We start from the raw sequence: 22,050 nt of genomic DNA, 5'->3' as shown, positions 1-22,050 counted from the left end.
TCTGAATTTGAAGAATCAAAGTTTGAAATGAAAGCGGGGATATGTAATGCCAGCAAGGTTTGCTGATGATTACCCAAGTAGAACTTGATGCTAAAAAAAATGGAGACTGGAGGTGAGGAAATTCAATTTGCAAGGGAAGGAACTGATTTGGTGTGAAACAAGATATCAGATTGATCTGCATGAAGAAATTTGAGAAGTGAGTGCGGTTCGTCTTCAGTAAGAAGATTGACCAGCGGTTATAGAATAACGATTTGTGCCTTTGGAAAGGATATCAGCCTGTGTTTAGAGATGAAGAGGTGAACTAAAATCGGGCGTTGGAGCAAAGGTGAGATCCTATGCCAAGGGCCAAAGGCAGATATTCAGGAACATGGGCCAACAGCAAGAAGAAGAAAACGTGATCAAAAGAGCTTGCAAGCTCTGACTTTGGCAAAGAGGAACATGAAGGGAAGGCTAGCATTGGGCCTCCAAATAAAACGTACTCACTATGTAAAGGTATGAGCAGAGTGATGCTGCCTTATGCATGCTATAGACTCAAGATGAAGCCTTCGAGAATCAAAAGATAAAAGATTGTCGCGATGTTACTTTGTAAAGATAGAAGTAGAAAGTAGCTTTCCTCCGGGAGGAATGACGTTGATATGGATATATTGTATCAGTAAATTGTTGTTGTGATAGAGTTGATATCAAAAAAGTATGTGGAGAGGAGGAGGTGGTGGTGGTGATGGTTGTTATAAGAGAGTAGGAATTGTGGAAGCTTGAGAAGAAAAAACAGACTAAGCTTAACTAGTCGAACTGTCTCAATATTTTCAAACCACAAGGGATTGGAAGATGGGGTAAAAGTGAATGTGTGAATTTCAACAACGCTTGTTGTAGGATTTTCTGCTGCAACAAGAAGGATGCGTAGAAACATGAACTGAGGATGAGTTAGACTAAGCTGGGTCAGAGCCGCTCAACACACTCAAATTACAATGAGGAGTGAGTGATGAGGCAGAAACGAATTGTATGAAAGTCCCCCTTCATCATAAACTTTCGGGTTTGTTGTAGGAAGATAGTGTAGAAGATTGGGGCGAGGGGTAAGTGAACTTATAAGGTTTAATAGGCTGGTAACATTTGCCTAGCACGTTTAGATCACAACGGGAAGGAGGGAACAACGAGAATGAACTGAATTGCATGAAAGTTCCCATTAAACATCCATCTTCCAAGTCTTTCGTAAGAAGACAGTGTGCAATTCACTCATGGCCCCGTCTAAAGTCTGGGGAACTTGAGAAATTCTGACTGACTTAACTTATTGGTCTCCCACTTCCTCACTCCAGTCTTTTCAAACATGAGACAAGATCGATTGCCGCCATTCCTCCGTCTACAGTTGATCAAGACTTTTAGAGTGGTGTTCTGATTTCAGTATACTGTGATTGTTCAACATGCGACATTGAATCAAACTATACTGCGAAGTATAAAGTTGTCATATAAGACGAGAATGCTGCGAGATTTAGTCTGAATTGATGTGCAAACAAATGTGCAATATAGGTATGATCAACGGAGAAAGATATGCGGGAGGGATCTGAAATCTTTTGAAGATCATAGATGGGAACAAGAAGTCAATATGATTCTAGATTTGAAATTGCACTTTGACTCAATCTTATAGGACGAGGGTCTCCCGAGACCCGAACGACACCTAGATTGACTTTGACCGCCGTGAGATATAAATCGCAAGAGAAGGGACGGAGAGGTCTGAATGTATGAGTGTAGCTTAGCAACTGAGGTGCTAGATGGCAGGCAAAAAGATGACGAAGTCCGAATAAATGTATTCATGATATCTGATGTTGAGGGATATGGTACTACTCAACCGATTCGGTATTCTAATACTGTAAGATGAATATAAACAATATAAGAAGAGGTATTGATGAGCAATCACACGAACCTTATTATCTCGTCTGGAAGAGACTCAAAGATGGGATGTGTGTAGCACAATGTATGTTGACTGCCGCACCGGAGTTGGACTGGAATTCCGAGTGCAGACTGACATATATACGACGGTAGTTGGATGAGCATCTATCGACAGCTTCATGGTTCCAAGCCCACGTGATTTCCTCAATTTTCATGGCTCATATTCGAAGTAGGAAACATCAACCAGCCCCGCATTGCTGGCCCCTCGACGCTCCTTCCAGTTTGGTCTTCAAGGTCATTTGTTACAAACATAGGTGACTGGAAAAGAGGAGAGCTGTCACTTAACATAACATTGCTTGAAAGCCAACTTTGACTATCGGCTAGGCCGCCGTAGTTGCATGGCCCCGAAGCATGAATTTGGGCTTTGGGCAATGTGCTGCGATCTCAGATCCCTCTCGCACTTCATATGAGATCCAAAGTTTTGACGGCCCTGCACCTTCACCAAACTGCCACCATTTGCCGTGTTTCATCTCGAATGCAGACGTTCCAAACACCCCTGTAATCATGACCAGCATCCACGCAACACTACCGAAAGCTTAATTTTCTAGAGCTACGTAACACTGCGCGCGAATTTCTCACTCTACTCGTGTCCTCGCATCCAATCTTCTCATTCCCACCCCTTTCTCTTCTTGTACTTGCTATTTCTTTCATTCATTCATTTGTGAACCCTCTGCCCAATCTTTCCCGGTACGCATCTATACGTTTGCAACCATGGCACCCGCCCCTCCAGCTTCGAAAAAGGAGGACAAGGCTGCCATCCCCCTAACCACGAATGTCTACCTCCAGCTCAAACAATTAGCCATGGGCGAACACTGGCTCTCCCGCTATGTTCCTGCGCTCATCCTCCTATTCGAATCGTTCCTCTGCAGCGCCATAATCTACTTCATTCCCTGTATGACGTTCCTTCTTTCTCTTCTCCCAAGTCTGCCCCTCCCTCCCTCCCAATTGCTAATTCTCTCTCCAGACACAGAAATAGACTGGAAAGCCTACATGGAACAAATCAGCCAATACGCATCCGGCGAGCGCGACTACACTCAAATTAAAGGCGGAACCGGGCCACTGGTATATCCCGCCGCACACGTATGGATATACTACGCATTATGGTGGATTACTGATCATGGACGTGATATACTGGTTGCGCAGCGCATATTTGGAGTTTTGTATTTAGGAACTTTGGGGGTGGTTTTGGCTTGTTATAAGAGGGCTAAGGTAGGTTTCGATAATTGGATATGGATTGGGGGGAGGGAAAGAAGTGAGAGAATATGGACTAATTTCCAATTTTGAATCTAGGCACCGCATTATATATTTCCAATGCTCGTCCTTTCAAAACGATTACATAGTATATTTGTTCTTCGACTTTTCAATGATGGCTTCGCGGTTTTCTTCCTATGGGTTGCGATCTATTTCTTTCAGCGCAGATTATGGACAATTGGGAGCATGGCATATAGTTGGGGCCTGGGAATTAAGATGTCACTGTTACTGGCATTACCATCTATTGGAATAATGTTATTCTTGACAAAGGGAGTACAAGGAGCCCTCAAACAGGCATGGCTCATGGCACAATTGCAAGTTGTGATCGCACTTTCCTTTCTCCCAACAAATGCAATTGGTTATTTGAGTAGAGCTTTTGAGTTTTCAAGGGTTTTCTTTTTCAAATGGACAGTCAATTGGAGATTTTTGGGAGAAGAGAAATTTCTGAGTAAAGAATTCTCTGTAACTCTATTGGTAGGACATGTCAGCACTTTGGCTTTGTTCGCAATGACTAGATGGCTTAGGCCAGCGGAAAAGCCGATTACGGATATGATTCGAAGTGCGCTGAGAATGGAGGAACCATTGGGTCAAAGGCTACACGCCTGCTCGCATACGATAACACCAAACTATATCATGACAACCATCCTGACTGCTACCACAATTGGTATGCTCTTCGCACGATCCTTGCACTACCAATTTTATGCCTATCTTGCATGGGCCACTCCCTTTTTACTTTGGCGCAGTGGCATGCACCCAATCCTTCAATATGTTTTATGGGGGGCGCAGGAATGGGCATGGAATGTGTACCCAAGTACTGATATAAGCTCGATGGTAGTAGTTGGTATTATGTTTATTACCGTGGTGGGTGTATGGTGGGGAACCAGGCTAGATTTTGTTGCGCCCAAAGGCCAAGGGGCTATCGAAAAGAAAAATTCTTAATCAGACGTGAGCAGAATTTCTTCAGGCCCCAAAACCTCCGGTATCTTGTGCAATATCGTATCTTGGTCATATCACTCATCGTCCGAGTCTGAGGGTGGCATTTTGCCTACAGTCGATTCCTCGTCATCCGAATCCTCCATGTATGCGGAGCTTTTTGGGAATTCCTTGGGCCTATTGAGATGGTGTCAGAAAATCGAGATAATTCATGTACGATGTGAAGACCTACCAATAGGCTTCCTTTCGCCAAATGTGTTCATCTCGGACGACATTTATAATTTCACCACCAATCTTATTCTCCCTCACATTCGCATCCTTCGTGTCGATCAATACATAACCACCACGTTTGATCCAGATCGTGTTGCGGAAGCGAGATGGTAATTCGACAAGAATAGTTGACTTATCAGTAAGAGTACAGGAGTATAAGCTGTTTCCTTCAGCTTTGATAACACGAGCAATTGATTGTGTTTGTGTCAATGTATCTGGCGGGGTAGAAGTTTCTTCGGCGGCTGCAAAGACATTACGCTTTGGTTTACCCATTGTATAAGACCTTTTGGTGAAACTTAAATTGATTTCGAGATTTGAGATTCAGGAAGAGAGGAGTTCTAGACCTGACGATTGAATTGTGTGGAATGATCAAGGATGATGAAATTTAACAAGCTGATTGTTACGTCCATCAATTTTCAGGTGCCTGGGAAATGCTTTTTTTTTTGGCGGGGTTCGGAATTATTATTATCCGTGATCGTATTCTCCAGGGGAAACTTAGCCGAAAAAAACCCTGACGCCGTAATATAGAAAAGATCTAGAAGACATAAATTTATGACTCAAGGTAGTATTGGGCAACTCGGATTAATTTGTTTTCGAAGCCCTATACGTTGTCATCTTCTCGAAATGCTTTTAAGATGCTTACATGAGCATATAACGTGCATTTTCCGAAGTATTCCCATACATCCAGATGCATTCCATTGTATATCGAGGTCCAATCACGGCAGTCATCTTCTTATCATGGATCCAATTTTTCAAAAACCTGTTAAATTTCTCCATATTTGGCGGAGATCCTACTTGGCATGGAGCTAGTGTTCTTCCCCAACTCCCCAAACCCTTATTTGTAAGCCCTTAGCCTTCTCACCGGTCCTGGTCTAGTGATTTTAGTCTGCTTCATACCTCAAATTTCATAATTAGTATGGCGAATATCATCTTTAGTCTGTAGGGACTACTAGGTACTTTTCGTCATTAGCACTTCGTGTGAACTTCAAATATTCCACTGCCTCAGCAGTTTAAATCCAGATTGTTTCGCACATATCATTGAGCTCTCCATTTCCTTTTCTTAATTTCCCTGCCACCTATCATCTCAACCATTAACATATATACATACACAATCTCATATTTTGAATTACTTCTATACAATTGGTTGTCTTATCTGGCATACACAATACCATCCACAGTCACAATGGCTGCCCATTTCTCTTCATTCATCGACGTCGTATCGACAAACAACGAGCTTGTTGCTGCTGGTACGGCTGCGAACAATGAACCCATCGCCGCTCCTCAGAAATCAGTCACCAGAACCTATCACTCAGCCCAACAACCTCATGCAATTGAGCTGGATAATTTACAATGGGGATCAAATGTCAATCGACCATCTGCATCTGGAACCACCACACCTGGAGCAGAACCTGGATCGGGATGGTCAACTCCAGGCTGGCAGGGTTCAACGTCCCCAAGCGCTTTGGAGGAGAGTCGGCCACAAACTCCAAATAACGAACCGGAATATATCGTTCAAAGCTTCTCTAATCCCCCCAAAAATAGATTCAGAATGGCTGCGACCTGTTTGTTAAACTTTGGCAATGGTTTGAGTGATGCTGCAGCTGGACCATTGATTCCAAAGATGATCATGTGTGTATCCATTCCCAAGAAACGATAACCGTTGCTGATCAAACTTTAGAGCATATGGCATTCAAGAAAGACTCGTATCTCTCATATTCATCACGCAGGCAGTAGGCTATATTTCGGCCGCCTTCTTCATAGATGCTATCAGATCTCGATTTGGAAGAGCCAAATCTATAATGTTTGCTGAAGGTCTCATGGTTATTGGCTATGTGATGATCGTTACCAATCCTCCATTCGCAGTAGTTGTCGTGGCATTTTTATTCATCGGATTTGGCATGGCAATTAACTTGTCCTTGTCAAACGTTTTCGCAGCCAACCTAGATAATGGTACTAAGATGTTGGGCTTCATGCATGGTTCTTACGGAATTGGAGGTATCATTGCTCCATTGATAGCTACTGCACTTGTTTCATCTGGAATTTCATGGAGTCGTTACTACTTTATTCCGCTCGGAATGATGCTTGCCAATCTAGTATTTGCGGGATGGGCTTTCTGGGACTACGAGGATCCAAATGAAATGGCATTGCTCAACTTGACTCAATCAGGAAGCAAACCAAAATTCAGTGCAAAGAAGGAGTTGAAGGAAATGTTGAAAGCTGCTAAATTACCAGCTGTATTGATTGGAGCCACTTTCATTTTCTGCTACCAAGGTGCGGAAGTTTCTATCTCCGGATGGGTTGTCTACTTCCTTCAACAAGTCAGAGGTGCCAACAATAATGCTGGATATGTTACTGCTGGTTTCTGGGGTGGTATCACAGTCGGTCGTTTCTTGCTGTCTCCTATCGGGCACAAGATTGGCGAAAGGAAGTTTGTGGTTATCGTTGTGATTTTATCAGCTGCTTTCGAAGGAATCGTTTGGGGTGTCCCTAATGTCATTGGAGACGCTGTTGCGGTTTCTATCGTCGGTCTCCTTCTCGGCCCCGTCTACCCATGTGCCGCCTACGTTTTTACTCGCATTATCCCTCGCAAATACCAAGTCAGTGGAATGAGTGTCATCAGTGCTCTTGGTAGTTCTGGTGGTGCCATTGCTCCTTTCACTACCGGAGTTTTGGCTCAGGCGGTGGGCAATTTTGTCTTACATCCTATTGCTTTATTTCTCTTTGGTGTCATGCTGGTTTGCTGGTTCTTATTACCAAAGTCGGAGAAGAAAGACGAGTAAACATACGGTATGCTCGCATGATGATCGACTTCGCGGCAAAAAACGGAAATTGAAAATGAAATGCGCTTTGAATTTGGATACATATCTACATGGATTTTCGGTACTGAGTGGATGTGCCATGGCGTTTTAAATGATACCTAGACGTTGGGACATGGCTGATGAGCGTATGTGGAGGGACCATGGCGTCAATATATGAAAGACTTGCTTTCTGATTTGTATTGGGATTTTTGAAATTTGTTGATGGAAATTGTTGTTTGATATTGAGATATCGGAAAGACCACTAAAAGTTACAGTAATATTGGGCTATCTAATCATGGCTTACGATAGGGAGAATACAACTTCATCGTCTATCTACCACACGAGACTCCATGCATTAATTTCACTTGAACATCGGTGGCTGAATATTCATGATTTTTCATGTGTCTGAATAGTGCAACATAGATAGTGCAATGGACGGCATTGGATCGGATACTGATCGGATAGTGGTCGGGTCGTCGACGGCTGAAAGGGCGCAGTGGGGTGGTTTAAGTTTCCTGGTCACCCCGCATTTTACATGTGTTAATTGGTTAAGGTCATAGCTTTGGTTGCGTTGCGAAGACAACTGCAAACCCCGAAAATTTCGGTGGACAGAAGTGTGATTTTGATTGCTCGAGTTTTATAAACTCCGATGCTCGTGGAAACGAGTCATGGAATTTGTCAATTGTGTTCACACCTTCAAAATGGTAAGAGCTGCTTTCGGTGATACAGGAGGCAGGATTTGGGAATCTGGGGAATGTATATATTGCTTTGCCAAGCCCAGCGGCCCAACAACCGAGGATGTCTTAAGCCGAGCTGTTCCTTCCTCCATAAACACCAACGATTGAGTTTCACGAGTCGTAATTGCCTCTCCTGTAGAATACCTTAGCAATTGCTCTTTGACGTATAAAAGCTCTTGCTGTTCTCTCGCGGTTCTCTTGAAAGTTCTCACAACATATTTTCCCGTCTTTCAGTATCCAATCGACGCAATAAAAGATAAAAGAAAGATGGCCTCAATTGTTAAAGCTTTAGCACCGGTAGTGAGAAGAGCTGGTACGTCTGCGTCTGCTGCAAGACCTGCAATCAGACTTGCGAGGCAGAGTAGGATATACCAACAGTAAGTTTTCCTCGTTATGATTGCTATCATTCCGATCAGTCTAACATCGGCGCAGTGCCCGTCCTCTCTCCGCCACCTCTCGCCTTCGTTCAGATCCCGTCGACATAACTGAGATTCCTCCAACTCCCATAACACATCTTTCTGAAATTGAACTGGCCATGTCGGAATCGGTTTCTAAATTTGCGAACGATATCATCGCGCCAAAAGTACGAGATATGGATGAGGCTGAGAGCATGGACCCTGCGGTTGTGGAACAGTTATTTGAACAAGGGCTTATGGGAGTCGAAATACCTGAAGAGTATGGTGGTGCGGGAATGAACTTTACGGCAGCAATTGTGGGGATCGAGGAATTGGCAAGAGTCGATCCAAGTGTGAGTGTGTTGGTGGATGTGCATAATACTCTGGTCAACACTGCGGTTATCAAATATGCGAGTAAGGAATTGAAGAACAAGTGGTTGCCAAAATTGGCTACGAATACTGTTGGGTCATTCTGTTTGTCTGAACCAGTATCTGGATCCGATGCTTTCGCGCTTGCCACCAAAGCTACCAAAACAGATTCAGGATATACGATTTCTGGAAGCAAGATGTGGATCACCAATTCTATGGAAGCAGAATTCTTTATTGTTTTTGCAAACCTTGATCACAGTAAAGGTTACAAGGGCATCTCCGCGTTTGTTGTCGAGAAGGGGATGAAGGGGTTCTCTATTGCTAAGAAGGAAAAGAAGCTTGGTATCAAGGCCAGCAGCACTTGTGTTCTCAACTTTGACGATGTGGAAATCCCTAGAGAAAACCTTTTGGGAGAAGAGGGACAAGGATACAAATATGCCATTGCCCTTCTGAATGAAGGCCGTATTGGAATTGCGGCACAAATGACTGGACTTGCCCTGGGAGCATTCGAAAACGCTACTAAGTAAGCATGATGAGTATTCTTGGGTAGTTTTTTTTTAAAATGGCTAATGAATTTCAATAGATACGTATGGAATGACCGAAAGCAATTTGGACAGTTAGTTGGAGATTTCCAGGGTATGCAACATCAAATCGCACAATCTTATACAGAAATTGCCGCCGCTCGCGCTCTAGTCTACAACGCTGCACGCAAGAAGGAAGCGGGTGAGAACTTTGTTCAGGATGCAGCCATGGCTAAGCTTTTTGCTTCACAAGTCGCTCAACGTGTGAGTGGACTGGCGGTTCAATGGATGGGTGGTAAGTTTGCTATTTCACATTCATGGTTCTGGCTCAGCACTAATTTTTAACATAGGAATGGGATTCGTCCGTGAAGGAATTGCAGAAAAGATGTGGAGAGATTCGATGATTGGTTCTATTTACGAGGGAACGAGCAATATCCAATTGACAACGATAGCAAAGTTATTGAAGCAACAGTATAAGTCTTAAGTTAAGAGATAGTTAGATGGTTAGATAGAACGATAAAGAGATAATTGATACCAATCTAGAATTAGAAGTATGGAGTGAAAGCTCGCTCTCATTAATCGCCCCGTCTTGATTCGAGTCTGATGTCTTTGTATTGTTAATATGTAGTCTAAAAAAATCAGCATTGAGTGGCATTCATTACCCATCTCCTGCAAAGCTTAACCCCTGAACTAGAATGACGATGTTTACCCTAGATTCTCTAAATTCCCGAAATTGATAGGAGGAGTGGCACGGACATCACCCGTTGGATTTCCCCTCTTGTTTGCGGAAGGACAGAATCGTATGATATTTTCATCTGGGCATGCATTGTGTGATTTGAGGGGACTGATCGGCTGTTGATGGAGTAGAGAGTGTGTGGGCTATTTGATGTGTATTGATGTTGTTTGGATTGATGCTGTTGTTGGACTGGTAGTTGTAGATGTGGCTGCAGATAGCAAGTAGCCTTGATGATAGATAGATAGATAGATAGGTAGGTAGGTAGGTAGGTAGGTAGACATAGCTTGGTATGACTGATGTTCATTTGGATGCCGGTAGTCAGCTCTGTCTGTTTGTTTGTTCACCTGTTGCAACCGGCGATGACTGGGAGGTCCTATTGAAAATGCATTAAAGATCTTCTGTACCGAATCAAAAAAAGAAAAAAGCCACACAAACCTGCGAGATCACCAAGCTCCGAAGAAGACACGGAAACTAGATGATACCTGTATCGGTATTCCAGCACCAGGACCAGTTCGGCATATAGTAGCTTTTCTTTATCCTTCCTTCCGACCCGCCATCAACCAATCTGGCAGATGGTGGCTGGGCAACATAAACAAAGTAATGCACTCACTTGGATATCGAGACGGCCTACAGCACAGCAACGTCGGACAAGTCTAAGAGTGTTCGGTACTATCAAAGACATAGGCAGCAGGGTGATTGGGGGAAAACTTAAAGTTCCAGCTAGAGTTGACTGATATCAACGAAAATCTCCATTTCCGTCTCCATCTCCATCTCCGTCTCCATCTCCATCTCCATCTCCATCTCCATCCACAGCTATCAGACCTTCCTTCATATCAATACCGGCACTATCAAATACACACGCCCACACTACCACCATACACACATTCAGCTCCTCGATCAAATTCCCACACATATCGCGAAACACCATACGAAAAGAAGTCTTGGGGGATTGAAACACACAGAAAGGATAAAGATAAGAGACATAAGACAAAACACGTCTTTTCATGCATAAGCCAATTCAAAACAGAAGAGCTCTCAGATTCTACGCATCCTAAGCTTTGCATTTACCCATCTCTCACATACCGGTACTTCCCCTTCTTCGCCTTGCCAAGATTGCTTTTTTCCAACAGCAACATCGGGCGTCAACAAACAAATCCCAGCCCATGCCCGGATAGTAAAACCCCACCTACTCCATCTCCACCTCGACCTTCACAAACCTTACCATATTAAAAATCGGGCAAACGTTGAAACCCTTCGCCCAGAATTCATTATTCATATCTACGCAAAGTCGTCTTGAAGAGCGGCAGAGGACCAGGCCGCAATCATGAATAGCAACGATGAGGAGGCTCTTAACTCCGTCTACAAAAAGATCCAGCGCGAACGTGCTCTCCTCAATGCCGCGAATCAGATGAGGCAGCAAACTCAAAATGAGCAAGTCAGAGCTAGTATAGATATTCAAATGCGCGATGGCCGTCGAAATATTTCATACCTGGAGGAGCGCATGAGAGAATTACAACTACGAACAGAAGGTCGAACGGGTAGTGCAGGGAGTAGTGCTGGTCGCCCGCCCAGTAGCGGTCTGCGTGATGATAGAGCCGCTCCGCCGCCCACCCCGCCGCCCAAGGATGCCAGAGGGAATCCCATCGAGACGGGAGATCAAGCCGGATATGGTGACCAGGAATACAGCCAGATTGGTGGCCATGGTGATATGATGCCACCGAGAAATCCTTTTGCGCCTCCGGCACCAGGATCTGGCATGCCTAGATCACGTCCGAATTATACCAAGCTTGGTAAGTTACTTTTACACATTCTATCATTGATGAACAAACACTGATTTTGCCTTTCAGATCTCATCAAGTATGATACCCCTTATCTGGGACCCCGCATTCAACTCATGCTTTCACAATTGGAATTTAAGCTTAATGTCGAGAAACAATATTTGAAGGGTATCGAGAAGATGGTTCAATTATATCAAATGGAGGGCGATAGGAAGAGCAAAGCGGATGCTGCTGCTCGCCGAGTGGAAAGTAATCAAAAGATTCAGATCCTTAAGCAGGCTTTGAAAGGTTACGAAGATTTACACATAGACATGGAGAGCTCAGCAGATGCTCCAGATGGTAGGATCTCAAACGCGTCTTTGGGCTAACGTCGCAAGCTAACAAGTTTTCCACAGATGATAGTATCAACACCCCTAATATGCGAAAGCCTTTAACTGGTCAACTTGTTCTCCGCATTCAAGCAGTTAAGGATGTTGATCATGCAACAACGAGTAGATTTACAAGAGGTCCGGAAACGTTGATCGCCGTGAAGGTTGAAGATAACGTAGTTGCACGAACGAAAAACAGCCGAACTGATAAATGGGAAAATGAAATTCATAACATTTATGTGGACAAGGCAAACGAAATCGAACTTACGGTTTACGATAAAGCTGGCGATCAAGCATTGCCTATTGGTCTATTGTGGGTCAGAATATCTGACATTGTCGAAGAAATGAGACGGAAGAGAATCGAGGCCGAGATTAACAACTCGGGATGGGTTTCTGCGGACCGCATGGCTAGTGGTGGCGCCCCACCGGCACAATTTCCAATGAGCGGCACAAGTCAGTTTGGACCGCCGCCAGGTAGCGCGGGAGCTGGAGCACAGCCAGCCGGAGCAAACGAGTTTGGAGGGCCGGGCAATACAGTGGTGGCACCACAACCGATCGATGCGTGGTTTGCTCTTGAACCCAGCGGTGCCGTGAAACTTAATATCTCCTTCACGAAACAGACTAAAGATCGAAGACCGTTTGACCTTGCCCTTGGTCGAAAAGGTGCCATTCGTCAAAGAAAGGAAGAAGTCCACGAGATGTATGGGCACAAGTTCATCTCGCAGCAATTTTACAACATCATGCGATGTGCACTCTGTGGAGACTTCCTTACATACACTGCTGGTATGCAGTGTGAGGACTGCAAATATACTTGTCATACGAAGTGTTTCTCACAAGTCGTTACCAAGTGTATCAGCAAATCCAATGCGGAAACCGATCCAGACGAGGAAAAGATCAATCATCGCATTCCACATCGTTTCGAGAAGTTCAACAATATGAGCGCCAATTGGTGTTGTCATTGCGGATATGTTTTGCCATTTGGAAAAAAGAATTGTCGCAAGTGCACAGGTAAGTACTTTTTAACCAGAATTGAAATCCCTTTTAGCTAACAAGATTAGAATGTTTCCTTACATGTCATGCACACTGCGTACATCTTGTTCCAGATTTCTGTGGTATGTCCATGGCGGTCGCAAACGCCATTCTTGATGGTATCAGAACTCAAAAACGTCGACAAACGACACCTGTTCCCTTGAGCGCAAAAACATTGAGAGAGAAAAAGCCAGAAACAGAAGGAGCACAGATTGATCGTAACTCTTATGGATCACCTGAACATACACGACCTCCTAGAGCAGAGTCTTATGGGGCACCCAGCTCTAGCGAAGCTACCCAAGCCGCCCAGGCAATGTATCAACAAAGTACCACTTCACCACAACAACGACCAGCAGGACCTGATCGAACATCAACATCATCAAGTGCTACTGCTGCCGCCGCTGCTGCAACTGCTGCAATGGGGGGTAGACAACCAATACCTCCAAAAGACCAATACTCCAGAGCTTCTACCGATTATACTAATCAAGTTGGAGCTCAACGAGGCTCGGCTGGTCATGCACAACCACTCGACAAGCATTCTGAAGATAGTCCGTATGGTGCAACTCCCTCAGCACAGATGCCTACGCAACCCACTTATAACCCTGCCTTATATGCAAATGTTGATAGTGGTTATTCTCAGCCAGTGCCCCAACTACAACATTCGCCACTCCCACCTCCTCCTCCAACTGCAACAATGTATGCACCTCCATCACAAGGACCTCCTCCAGAGGTTCCACTGCCTGCACAACCTGGTTCACAACAAGTTGTACCTCAAGGGCAACAACGAAAGCAAGTTCCTGCAGCAAACGATGCAGGTACCGGACGTCGTATTGGTCTTGATCATTTCAATTTTCTTGCGGTTCTGGGTAAGGGTAATTTCGGTAAGGTCATGCTTGCTGAGACCAAGCAAACTAAAAAACTTTATGCCATCAAGGTTTTGAAAAAGGAGTTCATCATTGAGAATGATGAAGTCGAAAGTACTAGATCTGAGAAGAGAGTGTTCTTGATCGCAAACAAGGAACGTCATCCTTTCTTATTGACTCTTCATGCATGTTTCCAAACAGAAACTAGAGTGTATTTCGTCATGGAGTACATCAGTGGTGGTGATCTTATGTTACATATTCAGCGAGGACAATTCGGAACTAAGCGAGCACAGTAAGTCATTTATCATCTTTTCTAGTAGAACCCTCCACTGACAATCATAGATTTTATGCTGCTGAGGTCTGTTTGGCTTTGAAATACTTCCACGAAAATGGTGTTATTTATCGTGATTTGAAGTTGGACAATATTCTATTGACACTCGATGGTCATATCAAAATTGCCGATTATGGTCTCTGCAAGGAAGATATGTGGTATGGTTCGACTACAGGCACTTTCTGTGGTACTCCTGAATTCATGGCTCCAGAGGTAAGTCTTTCCCATGGCTAATGTCGAACGAAGCTAATTATGGATCAGATTCTACTAGATAAAAAATATGGCCGAGCAGTAGATTGGTGGGCGTTTGGTGTTCTCATTTACCAAATGCTTCTTCAACAATCACCCTTTAGAGGAGAGGACGAAGACGAGATTTACGATGCCATTCTTGCGGATGAACCATTATACCCAATTCACATGCCCCGTGATTCAGTATCGATATTACAAAAATTATTGACACGTGAACCCGAACAAAGATTAGGAAGTGGACCGACTGATGCACAAGAGATTATGAGTCAGCCATTCTTCAGAAGTATCAACTGGGATGATGTTTACCACAAGAGAATTGCACCACCTTTCCAACCTTCTATCACCAACGCTACCGATACTAGCAATTTCGATTCCGAATTCACCAGTGTCACACCTGTTTTGACACCAGTGCAATCTGGTAAGTTTACTTTGTATCGTTATGGAAAACCTCTAGCTAATGATATATACAGTTCTGTCTCAAGCTATGCAAGAAGAGTTCCGCGGTTTCTCTTACTCCGCCGATTTTGTTTGAGCGGGTCGACTGCCCTAGCCACTGATTTTCTTGTCGCCATAGACACTCTGAAACTCACACTTTTGGCAAGGGGCTGGGCTTTCTGTAAATCAAATCATGCCAGATATAAGACCTAAATTAGGAAAAGTATTGGGACGGACTTGACACGTGTTTAGTGGAGGAGAGGGGGGACAAAAAGAGAATACTGAGGGAAATGAGGGAGTAGAGGGGAGTAGAAAGTGATTGGCTTGGATGAATGGATAAATATGGTGGGTGGATGAATAATGGTACGAAAGAAAGTGAACGCATCGATAATGAACCATTGATAATGAATGAATTAATGGATGGATTGCATGATATATGACGATTGATTGGTTGATTCAATTGAAAAGCGCTGTATGTGAGCATGTTGTGGGACGAGTGCATTAGTATGAGTATAAGTATGAATATGAGTATGAGTATAACGATGAAAATGAGAGCTGGAGAGAAAATGGGGGGTGAAGGTGGAAGGGAGTGAGGAATAAACTTTAAGATGTATAGACAAGCAAAAGACATACAGTACAATACTGTACGGTATGATAAATAACTATGGATTCAATTCAATTTAATTCACTCACTCACTTACTTATTTGTTACATTGTGTCATTTTTTGGGAGGGGGTTTCCTTTTCTGTAAGTATATATATATATACATATTTGGGGCTTGATGAATTAAATTATTGTGGAAATGATGAGAAGGAGGATAGGTAGGTAGGTAGGGGATGAGAATGATGAGGATGATGAGATGGAGGATAGGATAGGATAGGATAGAGGATGAAGTTTTTTTTTAGAAAAGAGAGATTGAGTATTAGGGGGTTCGCTTGAGATTTGAGATTTGAGATTTGAGATTTGAGATTTGAGATTTGAGATTTGAAGGAAGGAAGAAAGAAAGGGTCGATGGGAATGCAAAAGGAAAACGAAGGGGGAAAGGGAAGTATAATATAATAGGGTGTAAGAATCGTATTTTCTTTTTTCGCGGATTTTTATAGAGATGTGGATGTGGATGTGAGGATGTGGATGAGAATGAGGGGATGAGTGAGGATGATGGATATTCCTATTGTACACTTTGAGTAGGTATTTCATTTTTGTGAGAGATGCAACTAAGTCAAGGAAATCAAATGCGCAGTGAGAGGCTGTGCTGGTAGTCTTTTTTATTCATTTCTTTCTTACTTGCACTATATCGAGAAGTAGCTAAACGCTTGAAACCTAGTCAGGAAAACAACCTATAAGCGCTTTTTCGCTATCTAATCATTGAACTCAAGTTGAGATATTCATCTTGATCATCATTCATCCATGCCCTCAATCTTTTCTTTGCCTCCAAACTCCTCAATCCCATCCCTACACAAAAATCTAGTAACTTCTTCCGTACATACAGTATTTCTCTGCCAAAACTCCACACTCTGGGTTCAAACATTTGGTTTCACCCTTGACGAGACCTTCTGGTTGCTCAAATGGAATACACAAACTCTTCATTCCCATTGTTGGTACCTTCTTTCCATCAGGTCCAACTTCTTCACTAGCACCTCCCTTTGTCAAATCCTTAATCTTATCTTCGCACTTCTCGCCCAAGCAGGATGGAATAAGAACGACATTCTTGGCATCAAGTGCAGGTACGACTTCGCTCCAGTTGTTGATGACAAGTCTGTGAGCTTTGAATGCTGCTTCGGCCTTTGTGTAGAGAGAGCTTTGGATGGTTTCGAGGAGAGCGGGGACTTCAGTTGAGAGGTTTGCGATAGCAATTGTGCCTTTCTCACCGGTATCACGACGGGCGTAAGAAACAACTCCCTGGGCAGCATCTCTTGGACCGTATTCGAGACGAAGAGGAACACCCTTCAATTCCCAATCGTTGAATTTCCAAGCTGGAGTATATCCATCACGGATATCGTAGTCGGCGCGAACACCAGATTTCTTGAGAGTATCCTTAATATTTTGGAGTTCGTCGTACCTCTTGGCCTTCTCTTCAGGAGTAGTTTTATTTGTGATGCCGACTGGAACAATGATGGCCTGAAGTTTTGCAATACGAGGTGGAAGAACAAGTCCCTTGTCATCACCGTGAATCATGACCATAACACCGATAACACGAGTGGAAAGACCCCAAGAATTTTGCCAGACGTGAAGATGGCCGGCCTTTTCTCCGTTCTTTGGAGTTGGATCCTCGACAGTAATATCGAACATCTTACTAAAGTTTTGACCAAGACAGTGAGAAGTAGCACCTTGAATACCGCGTCCGTTGGAAGGAATATATCCTTCGACTGTTGTAGTATAGTATCCTCCTGCGAACTTCTCCTTCTCGGTTTTGCGACCGCGGACAACTGGAACTGCCAATAATTCTTCATAGACACCGGCATAAAACTCGAGGATCTGAAGAACTTCCTCCCCAGCAAGTGCTTCTGTAAGATGTGCGGTATGTCCTTCCTGCCATAAGAATTCTCTAGCTCTCAGGAACGGAGTTGTTTGTTTGGCTTCCCAACGAACGACACTGTTCCACTGGTTCAATCGCAAAGGAAGGTCTCGATGACTTCGGATCCATTTCGAGTAGTATGGGTACATAACAGCTTCTGAGGTAGGACGAACTGCGACGGGAACTTCGAGATCTTTATCACCACTTTATCGCAGTTAGTATAGCGGGGTAGGGGAGAATAAGATAGTGAAACTTACGCCTTAGTAACCCAAGCAAGCTCAGGAGCAAAACCCTCAACGTGATCCTTCTCTTTCTCCAACGACTTTGAAGACAAGAACATGGGGAAACTAGCCTCCTCTACATCAAGTGTCTCGATTTTTGCTTGAAACCAATTTCGAATTTGGTTCCAGATAAACATAGATTGAGGACGCAAGATAAAGAAACCGGAGATTTCGTTATAATACTCGATCATCTCCGCCTTCAAGACAACCTCTTGATACCATTGTGAAAAGTCCTCGGATTTCTTGACCGTAATACCAATAATATCATCTGTTTTCTTACCCCCCACTACAGGAAGAGCAGCATTCTTAGCAGCTTTCGCGGCCTTATCTGCAGCCATTTTTGCTTCCTTGGCGGCTTTTTTCAAGGCGCTTTTGGATGGCCCTTCTTGCGCAACTTCTGGAGTATTGGAGTCCGCCATGATTGTGTTTGTTGTTGGTGGTAACAAGTGTGAAGGGAGAGTGTTGGCTTTGTTTCTTGAACGAGTGACTGATTCATCGACTCCCATCAACTGTTCCCCCGCCCTAAAATTTAAGCGACAAGGATTTATTCAGGCTTGCGATTTATTAGTGGACTTTCCCCTGGCCTGGTCGACCCACTAAGTATTTCGACGAGGCTGAGCTTTTGCCTTAATTTTCAAGGCCAAATGCTTAAAAATATTAGCGTGGAAAGCTCTCGCGTCCCTTTTCTCTCGCGACGACGAAGAAGAATTGTTACCAGAAGAGTTTCCGCCATTTTAAGAATATCAACAATATGGGGTCCCTTTTTGAACAACCTAGAAATGCCGGAACTTTGTGTAAGTTTGCACGGGGAAATTCTGCTAGCAAAAATGCTAATAACAAGTAGTCCTCGGCGGCCAAAAGATCAGTGGACAAGATATTCGGGATCAAAATGGTATGAGCTCAAATGATCACGAAAAAGATATGAACTGACTCTGTTCATAGTTCTTGCAACTCAGGCTATTGCCAATGTGGTCAAAAGCTCATTTGGTCCAAGTGGTTTGGACAAAATGATGGTAGATGACATAGGAGTATGCTTGTCCACTTCAAAAGAACCCCACCAAATACTGATTTCAGACAGGACGTTACAGTCACAAACGATGGCGCAACTATCCTGAGTTTATTAGATGTCGAACATCCAGCAGGCAAGATCTTAGTCGACTTGGCACAGCAACAAGATAAAGAAGTTGGAGATGGAACGACATCTGTGGTTATCATTGCAGCAGAGCTTCTTCGAAGAGCCAACGAACTTATGAAGAACCGTATACATCCTACGACAATTATCACCGGTTACCGTTTAGCACTCCGTGAAGCTGTCAAGTACATGCACGAGAACATTAGTGTGAAGGTGGACCAGTTGGGTCGGGACTCTTTAATCAGCATCGCCAAAACTTCCATGTCGAGTAAGATTATTGGATCAGATTCCGATTTCTTCGCAAACATGGTTGTAGATGCTATGCAGGCAGTCAAATCAACAAATACCCGACAGGAAGTTAAATATCCCGTCAAGGCTGTCAACATTTTAAAAGCACACGGTAAAGGATCTTTGGAGTCTATTTTGGTCAAGGGTTATGCTTTGAACTGCACAGTTGCATCACAAGCAATGAAGACCAGAATTACAGATGCCAAGATTGCCATTTTAGATATCAACTTACAGAAGGAGAGAATGAAGCTCGGTGTCAACATCACAATCGACGACCCAACACAGTTAGAAGAAATCCGAAAGAGAGAGGCTGGAATTGTCATGGACCGAATTGATATGATCCTCAAGGCTGGAGCAAATGTGGTTATGACGACAAAGGGTATCGACGATATGTGCCTGAAACTCTTCATTGAGAAGGGTGCCATGGCCGTTCGAAGATGTAAGAAGGAGGACTTGAGAAGAATAGCAAAGGCAACTGGCGCTACCTTGATCAGCTCATTGTCTGATTTGAACGGTGATGAGAAGTTCGAGGCATCTTCATTAGGACATGCCGAAGAAGTTGTTCAGGAGAGAATTTCCGACGACGAATGTATTTTGGTTAAGGGCACCAAGGTTCACACCTCTGCATCCATCATTCTTAGAGGACCCAACGATTATCAACTCGACGAGATGGAGAGATCCGTTCACGATTCTCTATGCGCTGTTAAGCGAACTTTAGAGAGCGGAAGTATCGTTCCGGGAGGAGGTGCATGTGAGACTGCACTCCACATCTATTTGGAAGAATTTGCCGGCACCGTTGGCTCAAGAGAACAACTTGCCATTGGCGAATTTGCTCAAGCTCTCCTCGTTATCCCAAAAACCCTCGCTGTCAACGCCGCTAAAGACTCGTCTGAATTGGTTGCGCAGCTCCGTTCCCGACACGCTCTATCGCAACGTATCAAGGATGGCGATGCTAACGAAGATGAAAAGACCATTGCCAAGAAGAAGAACTACAAGAACTACGGATTGGATTTGTTGAAGGGTAAAGTAGTGGATGAGATTAAGGCCGGTGTTTTGGAGCCAAGTATGAGCAAAATTCGACAATTGAAGTCGGCGGTTGAAGCTTGTATTTCCATCATGAGGATAGATACCTTGATTAAGCTGGATCCGGAACAGAGAGAGGATGACGGACATGGACATTGATGATTGATGGCTTTTAGATGAAGAAATGACCTACATATGAAGGAGATGTAATATTACGGGATATAATAATGTGAATCAAAAGAAAGCATTTACCTGTAACTTGTCTGTTCCCCAATTGTGGATTTTCGACCTTCTCAATCATGCCAGAACATAACTCATTGGGCAAATCACTTGGAAACTTTCATGCCATGTACAAAATAACCGTAAACAAAGTGGCTAAATCCAAAATTTGAAACTTTTCGAAGCGATATCATTTATCCGATCTTTTGTACAAAGGCCATTCCACCACCCCTTCTACAAAGCCATAACGCTTCCAGATCAAGGTCTATCATTCTCTCGTTCAAAATAAAAACGTCGTTTCATCTATCTTCCACTCTTCCGTCCATCCCCACTCCTCCAACTTTATACAACTACAAAATCGCTCTCCACTCGATTCTCTAATTTAACCAATAACCAAAGAAGATTCTTCGGCGAAATCATATTCTGGAACCTCCAAGTTCAATGGAGCAGGTCCCTTTCTTATACGGCCGGAAATATCGTAGTGGGAACCGTGACATGGGCAGAACCATCCTCCGAAATCACCAGCTTCACCAATTGGGACACATCCAAGATGTGTGCAGACACCTGTTTGACTCTTCATTAATATCTTGCATCGACTAGACCGTATAGATTGTAGAAAACATAATACATACCAACCATGACCAACCATTCTGGCTTCTTGACACGGTCAGCGTCGGCTTGTGGATCTCTCAAAGTCTCGACTTTGACGTTCTCGGCTTCCTTGATCTCATCGGCAGTTCTGTGTCTGATGAAGACGGGCTTTCCACGCCACTTGATAATAACCTATTGCGTATTCATGTCAGGAATCGATCTTTGATCATGTCGGAAAAGATAGATGTGTTAATATTGAACGTACGTTCTTGCCCTCAGGAATAGCATTCAAATCGACCTCAACCTTGGCCATGGCCAAAACATCTGCGGATGCGGACATGTTGACGAGGAAATCTGTGTAAAGTGCATCGTTAGTCCATAGGTCTAGTAGGTGCAATTGTCTCAATTGCATTTCATATCACATCTTCCGCTTCTCTTGTCGGCCATAATATCCATGCCAATATTTAACAGTCCTCCGCTCTGCAGACCTGGAATCCTATCCCATATCCAAAGGAAAAAAAGACAAACCTTGAACAGTAGCCTTTGCCCCCGCGGCTGTCAAAGCACCCATAGCCCCCACCATAAAGTATTGATAAACCAAATTACTTCCACCACTCTTCTTACTTCTGTATTTGCTGAAATCTGGAATGTTGCTGAATCTATCCGTGGTGGAAGCGGAGGCATCGGGACGGACTGGTGTGGTAGAGAGGGCGCGGATGGCGGGAGTTGCGGCAGAGAATGTGCGAGGGGCACTGCGCAGGAGTGCGCGGGATGTGAATAGTGATGCCATCGTCGGCGTGTATTGTGTGGTGTGTTGAGATGGAGAGGAGAGGTAGAGTGGTGGTGGTGTGGGATACAATTGAGTGTTAGGGTGGATTCGGAGTGGAATTGAAATTTGAGGTGGTTCGGTAAGGATTACGATGGGCTTTGTTTTGATTGGTTGGTGGATTTGGAGCTCGATTTTCGTGTGGGACAAGAGGCTCAATCGTAGACAACC

The 22,050-nt window shown here is 43.9% G+C and overlaps 8 protein-coding genes across 8 annotated transcripts; 5 read left to right on the top strand and 3 right to left on the bottom strand.

Annotated features, from left to right (window-relative positions):
- Positions 1-2,535: 2,535 nt before the first annotated feature.
- Positions 2,536-4,200, top strand: Bcalg3. Its single transcript, XM_024696461.1, has 3 exons — positions 2,536-2,833; positions 2,906-3,150; positions 3,232-4,200. Exons 1-3 carry the CDS (start codon positions 2,653-2,655, stop codon positions 4,129-4,131), a joined length of 1,326 nt encoding a protein of 441 aa, XP_024552271.1. The 5' UTR covers positions 2,536-2,652; the 3' UTR covers positions 4,132-4,200.
- Positions 4,201-4,202: 2 nt separating this feature from the next.
- Positions 4,203-4,766, bottom strand: BCIN_12g04710 (hypothetical protein; the record flags this gene model as incomplete). The annotated part of the gene is made up of 2 exons (XM_001553864.2): positions 4,358-4,766; positions 4,203-4,302 (listed from the first exon to the last, which is right to left on the bottom strand). Exons 1-2 carry the CDS (start codon positions 4,666-4,668, stop codon positions 4,203-4,205), a joined length of 411 nt encoding a protein of 136 aa, XP_001553914.1. The 5' UTR covers positions 4,669-4,766.
- Positions 4,767-5,258: 492 nt separating this feature from the next.
- On the top strand, positions 5,259-7,532 carry BCIN_12g04700 (hypothetical protein). Its single transcript, XM_001553865.2, has 2 exons — positions 5,259-6,024; positions 6,074-7,532. The coding sequence occupies exons 1-2, from the start codon at positions 5,579-5,581 to the stop codon at positions 7,173-7,175; spliced, it is 1,548 nt and encodes a 515-aa protein (XP_001553915.1). The 5' UTR covers positions 5,259-5,578; the 3' UTR covers positions 7,176-7,532.
- A 500-nt stretch (positions 7,533-8,032) lies between these two features.
- Positions 8,033-9,859, top strand: BCIN_12g04690 (hypothetical protein). The gene is made up of 4 exons (XM_001553866.2): positions 8,033-8,307; positions 8,363-9,217; positions 9,278-9,510; positions 9,566-9,859. Exons 1-4 carry the CDS (start codon positions 8,198-8,200, stop codon positions 9,697-9,699), a joined length of 1,332 nt encoding a protein of 443 aa, XP_001553916.2. The 5' UTR covers positions 8,033-8,197; the 3' UTR covers positions 9,700-9,859.
- A 558-nt stretch (positions 9,860-10,417) lies between these two features.
- Bcpkc1 lies at positions 10,418-15,682 on the top strand. The gene is made up of 7 exons (XM_001553868.2): positions 10,418-11,741; positions 11,799-12,068; positions 12,125-13,105; positions 13,156-14,281; positions 14,332-14,533; positions 14,582-14,987; positions 15,040-15,682. Exons 1-7 carry the CDS (start codon positions 11,276-11,278, stop codon positions 15,099-15,101), a joined length of 3,513 nt encoding a protein of 1,170 aa, XP_001553918.1. The 5' UTR covers positions 10,418-11,275; the 3' UTR covers positions 15,102-15,682.
- Positions 15,683-16,244: 562 nt separating this feature from the next.
- Positions 16,245-18,407, bottom strand: BCIN_12g04670 (hypothetical protein). The gene is made up of 2 exons (XM_024696460.1): positions 17,777-18,407; positions 16,245-17,723 (listed from the first exon to the last, which is right to left on the bottom strand). Exons 1-2 carry the CDS (start codon positions 18,304-18,306, stop codon positions 16,469-16,471), a joined length of 1,785 nt encoding a protein of 594 aa, XP_024552270.1. The 5' UTR covers positions 18,307-18,407; the 3' UTR covers positions 16,245-16,468.
- An 84-nt stretch (positions 18,408-18,491) lies between these two features.
- Bctcp1 lies at positions 18,492-20,480 on the top strand. The gene is made up of 4 exons (XM_001553870.2): positions 18,492-18,594; positions 18,645-18,692; positions 18,743-18,828; positions 18,879-20,480. Exons 1-4 carry the CDS (start codon positions 18,552-18,554, stop codon positions 20,400-20,402), a joined length of 1,701 nt encoding a protein of 566 aa, XP_001553920.1. The 5' UTR covers positions 18,492-18,551; the 3' UTR covers positions 20,403-20,480.
- Positions 20,481-20,632: 152 nt separating this feature from the next.
- Bcrip1 lies at positions 20,633-21,932 on the bottom strand. Its single transcript, XM_001553871.2, has 4 exons — positions 21,582-21,932; positions 21,319-21,407; positions 21,095-21,245; positions 20,633-21,026 (listed from the first exon to the last, which is right to left on the bottom strand). The coding sequence occupies exons 1-4, from the start codon at positions 21,841-21,843 to the stop codon at positions 20,845-20,847; spliced, it is 684 nt and encodes a 227-aa protein (XP_001553921.1). The 5' UTR covers positions 21,844-21,932; the 3' UTR covers positions 20,633-20,844.
- Between the last annotated feature and the right edge of the window lie 118 nt (positions 21,933-22,050).

Source organism: Botrytis cinerea, chromosome 12, assembly GCF_000143535.2.
Source record: "Botrytis cinerea B05.10 chromosome 12, complete sequence".
NCBI lineage: Eukaryota > Fungi > Ascomycota > Leotiomycetes > Helotiales > Sclerotiniaceae > Botrytis > Botrytis cinerea.
This window is presented reverse-complemented; position numbering and strand designations above follow the sequence as displayed.

Excerpts from the sequence above, each read along its gene's own strand:
- BCIN_12g04700 (XM_001553865.2), top strand. The coding sequence starts at position 5,579 with ATGGCTGCCCATTTCTCTTCATTCATCGACGTCGTATCGACAAACAAC. Across the intron at positions 6,025-6,073 it reads TTGATTCCAAAGATGATCAT|AGCATATGGCATTCAAGAAA; the intron begins GTGTGTATCCAT and ends ATCAAACTTTAG.
- BCIN_12g04670 (XM_024696460.1), bottom strand. The coding sequence starts at position 18,306 with ATGGGAGTCGATGAATCAGTCACTCGTTCAAGAAACAAAGCCAACACT. Across the intron at positions 17,724-17,776 it reads CTTGCTTGGGTTACTAAGGC|TGGTGATAAAGATCTCGAAG; the intron begins GTAAGTTTCACT and ends ACTGCGATAAAG.
- Bctcp1 (XM_001553870.2), top strand. The coding sequence starts at position 18,552 with ATGGGGTCCCTTTTTGAACAACCTAGAAATGCCGGAACTTTGT. Across the intron at positions 18,595-18,644 it reads TAGAAATGCCGGAACTTTGT|TCCTCGGCGGCCAAAAGATC; the intron begins GTAAGTTTGCAC and ends AATAACAAGTAG. Across the intron at positions 18,693-18,742 it reads AGATATTCGGGATCAAAATG|TTCTTGCAACTCAGGCTATT; the intron begins GTATGAGCTCAA and ends CTCTGTTCATAG.
- Bcpkc1 (XM_001553868.2), top strand. The coding sequence starts at position 11,276 with ATGAATAGCAACGATGAGGAGGCTCTTAACTCCGTCTACAAAAAGATC. Across the intron at positions 13,106-13,155 it reads GAATTGTCGCAAGTGCACAG|AATGTTTCCTTACATGTCAT; the intron begins GTAAGTACTTTT and ends TAACAAGATTAG. Across the intron at positions 14,988-15,039 it reads TTTGACACCAGTGCAATCTG|TTCTGTCTCAAGCTATGCAA; the intron begins GTAAGTTTACTT and ends TGATATATACAG.
- BCIN_12g04690 (XM_001553866.2), top strand. The coding sequence starts at position 8,198 with ATGGCCTCAATTGTTAAAGCTTTAGCACCGGTAGTGAGAAGAGCTGGT. Across the intron at positions 8,308-8,362 it reads CAGAGTAGGATATACCAACA|TGCCCGTCCTCTCTCCGCCA; the intron begins GTAAGTTTTCCT and ends ACATCGGCGCAG. Across the intron at positions 9,218-9,277 it reads GCATTCGAAAACGCTACTAA|ATACGTATGGAATGACCGAA; the intron begins GTAAGCATGATG and ends GAATTTCAATAG.
- Bcrip1 (XM_001553871.2), bottom strand. The coding sequence starts at position 21,843 with ATGGCATCACTATTCACATCCCGCGCACTCCTGCGCAGTGCCCCTCGC. Across the intron at positions 21,408-21,581 it reads GGCAAAGGCTACTGTTCAAG|ATTTCCTCGTCAACATGTCC; the intron begins GTTTGTCTTTTT and ends CACTTTACACAG. Across the intron at positions 21,027-21,094 it reads AGAATGGTTGGTCATGGTTG|GTGTCTGCACACATCTTGGA; the intron begins GTATGTATTATG and ends AGAGTCAAACAG.
- Bcalg3 (XM_024696461.1), top strand. The coding sequence starts at position 2,653 with ATGGCACCCGCCCCTCCAGCTTCGAAAAAGGAGGACAAGGCTGCCATC. Across the intron at positions 2,834-2,905 it reads CATAATCTACTTCATTCCCT|ACACAGAAATAGACTGGAAA; the intron begins GTATGACGTTCC and ends TTCTCTCTCCAG. Across the intron at positions 3,151-3,231 it reads CTTGTTATAAGAGGGCTAAG|GCACCGCATTATATATTTCC; the intron begins GTAGGTTTCGAT and ends TTTTGAATCTAG.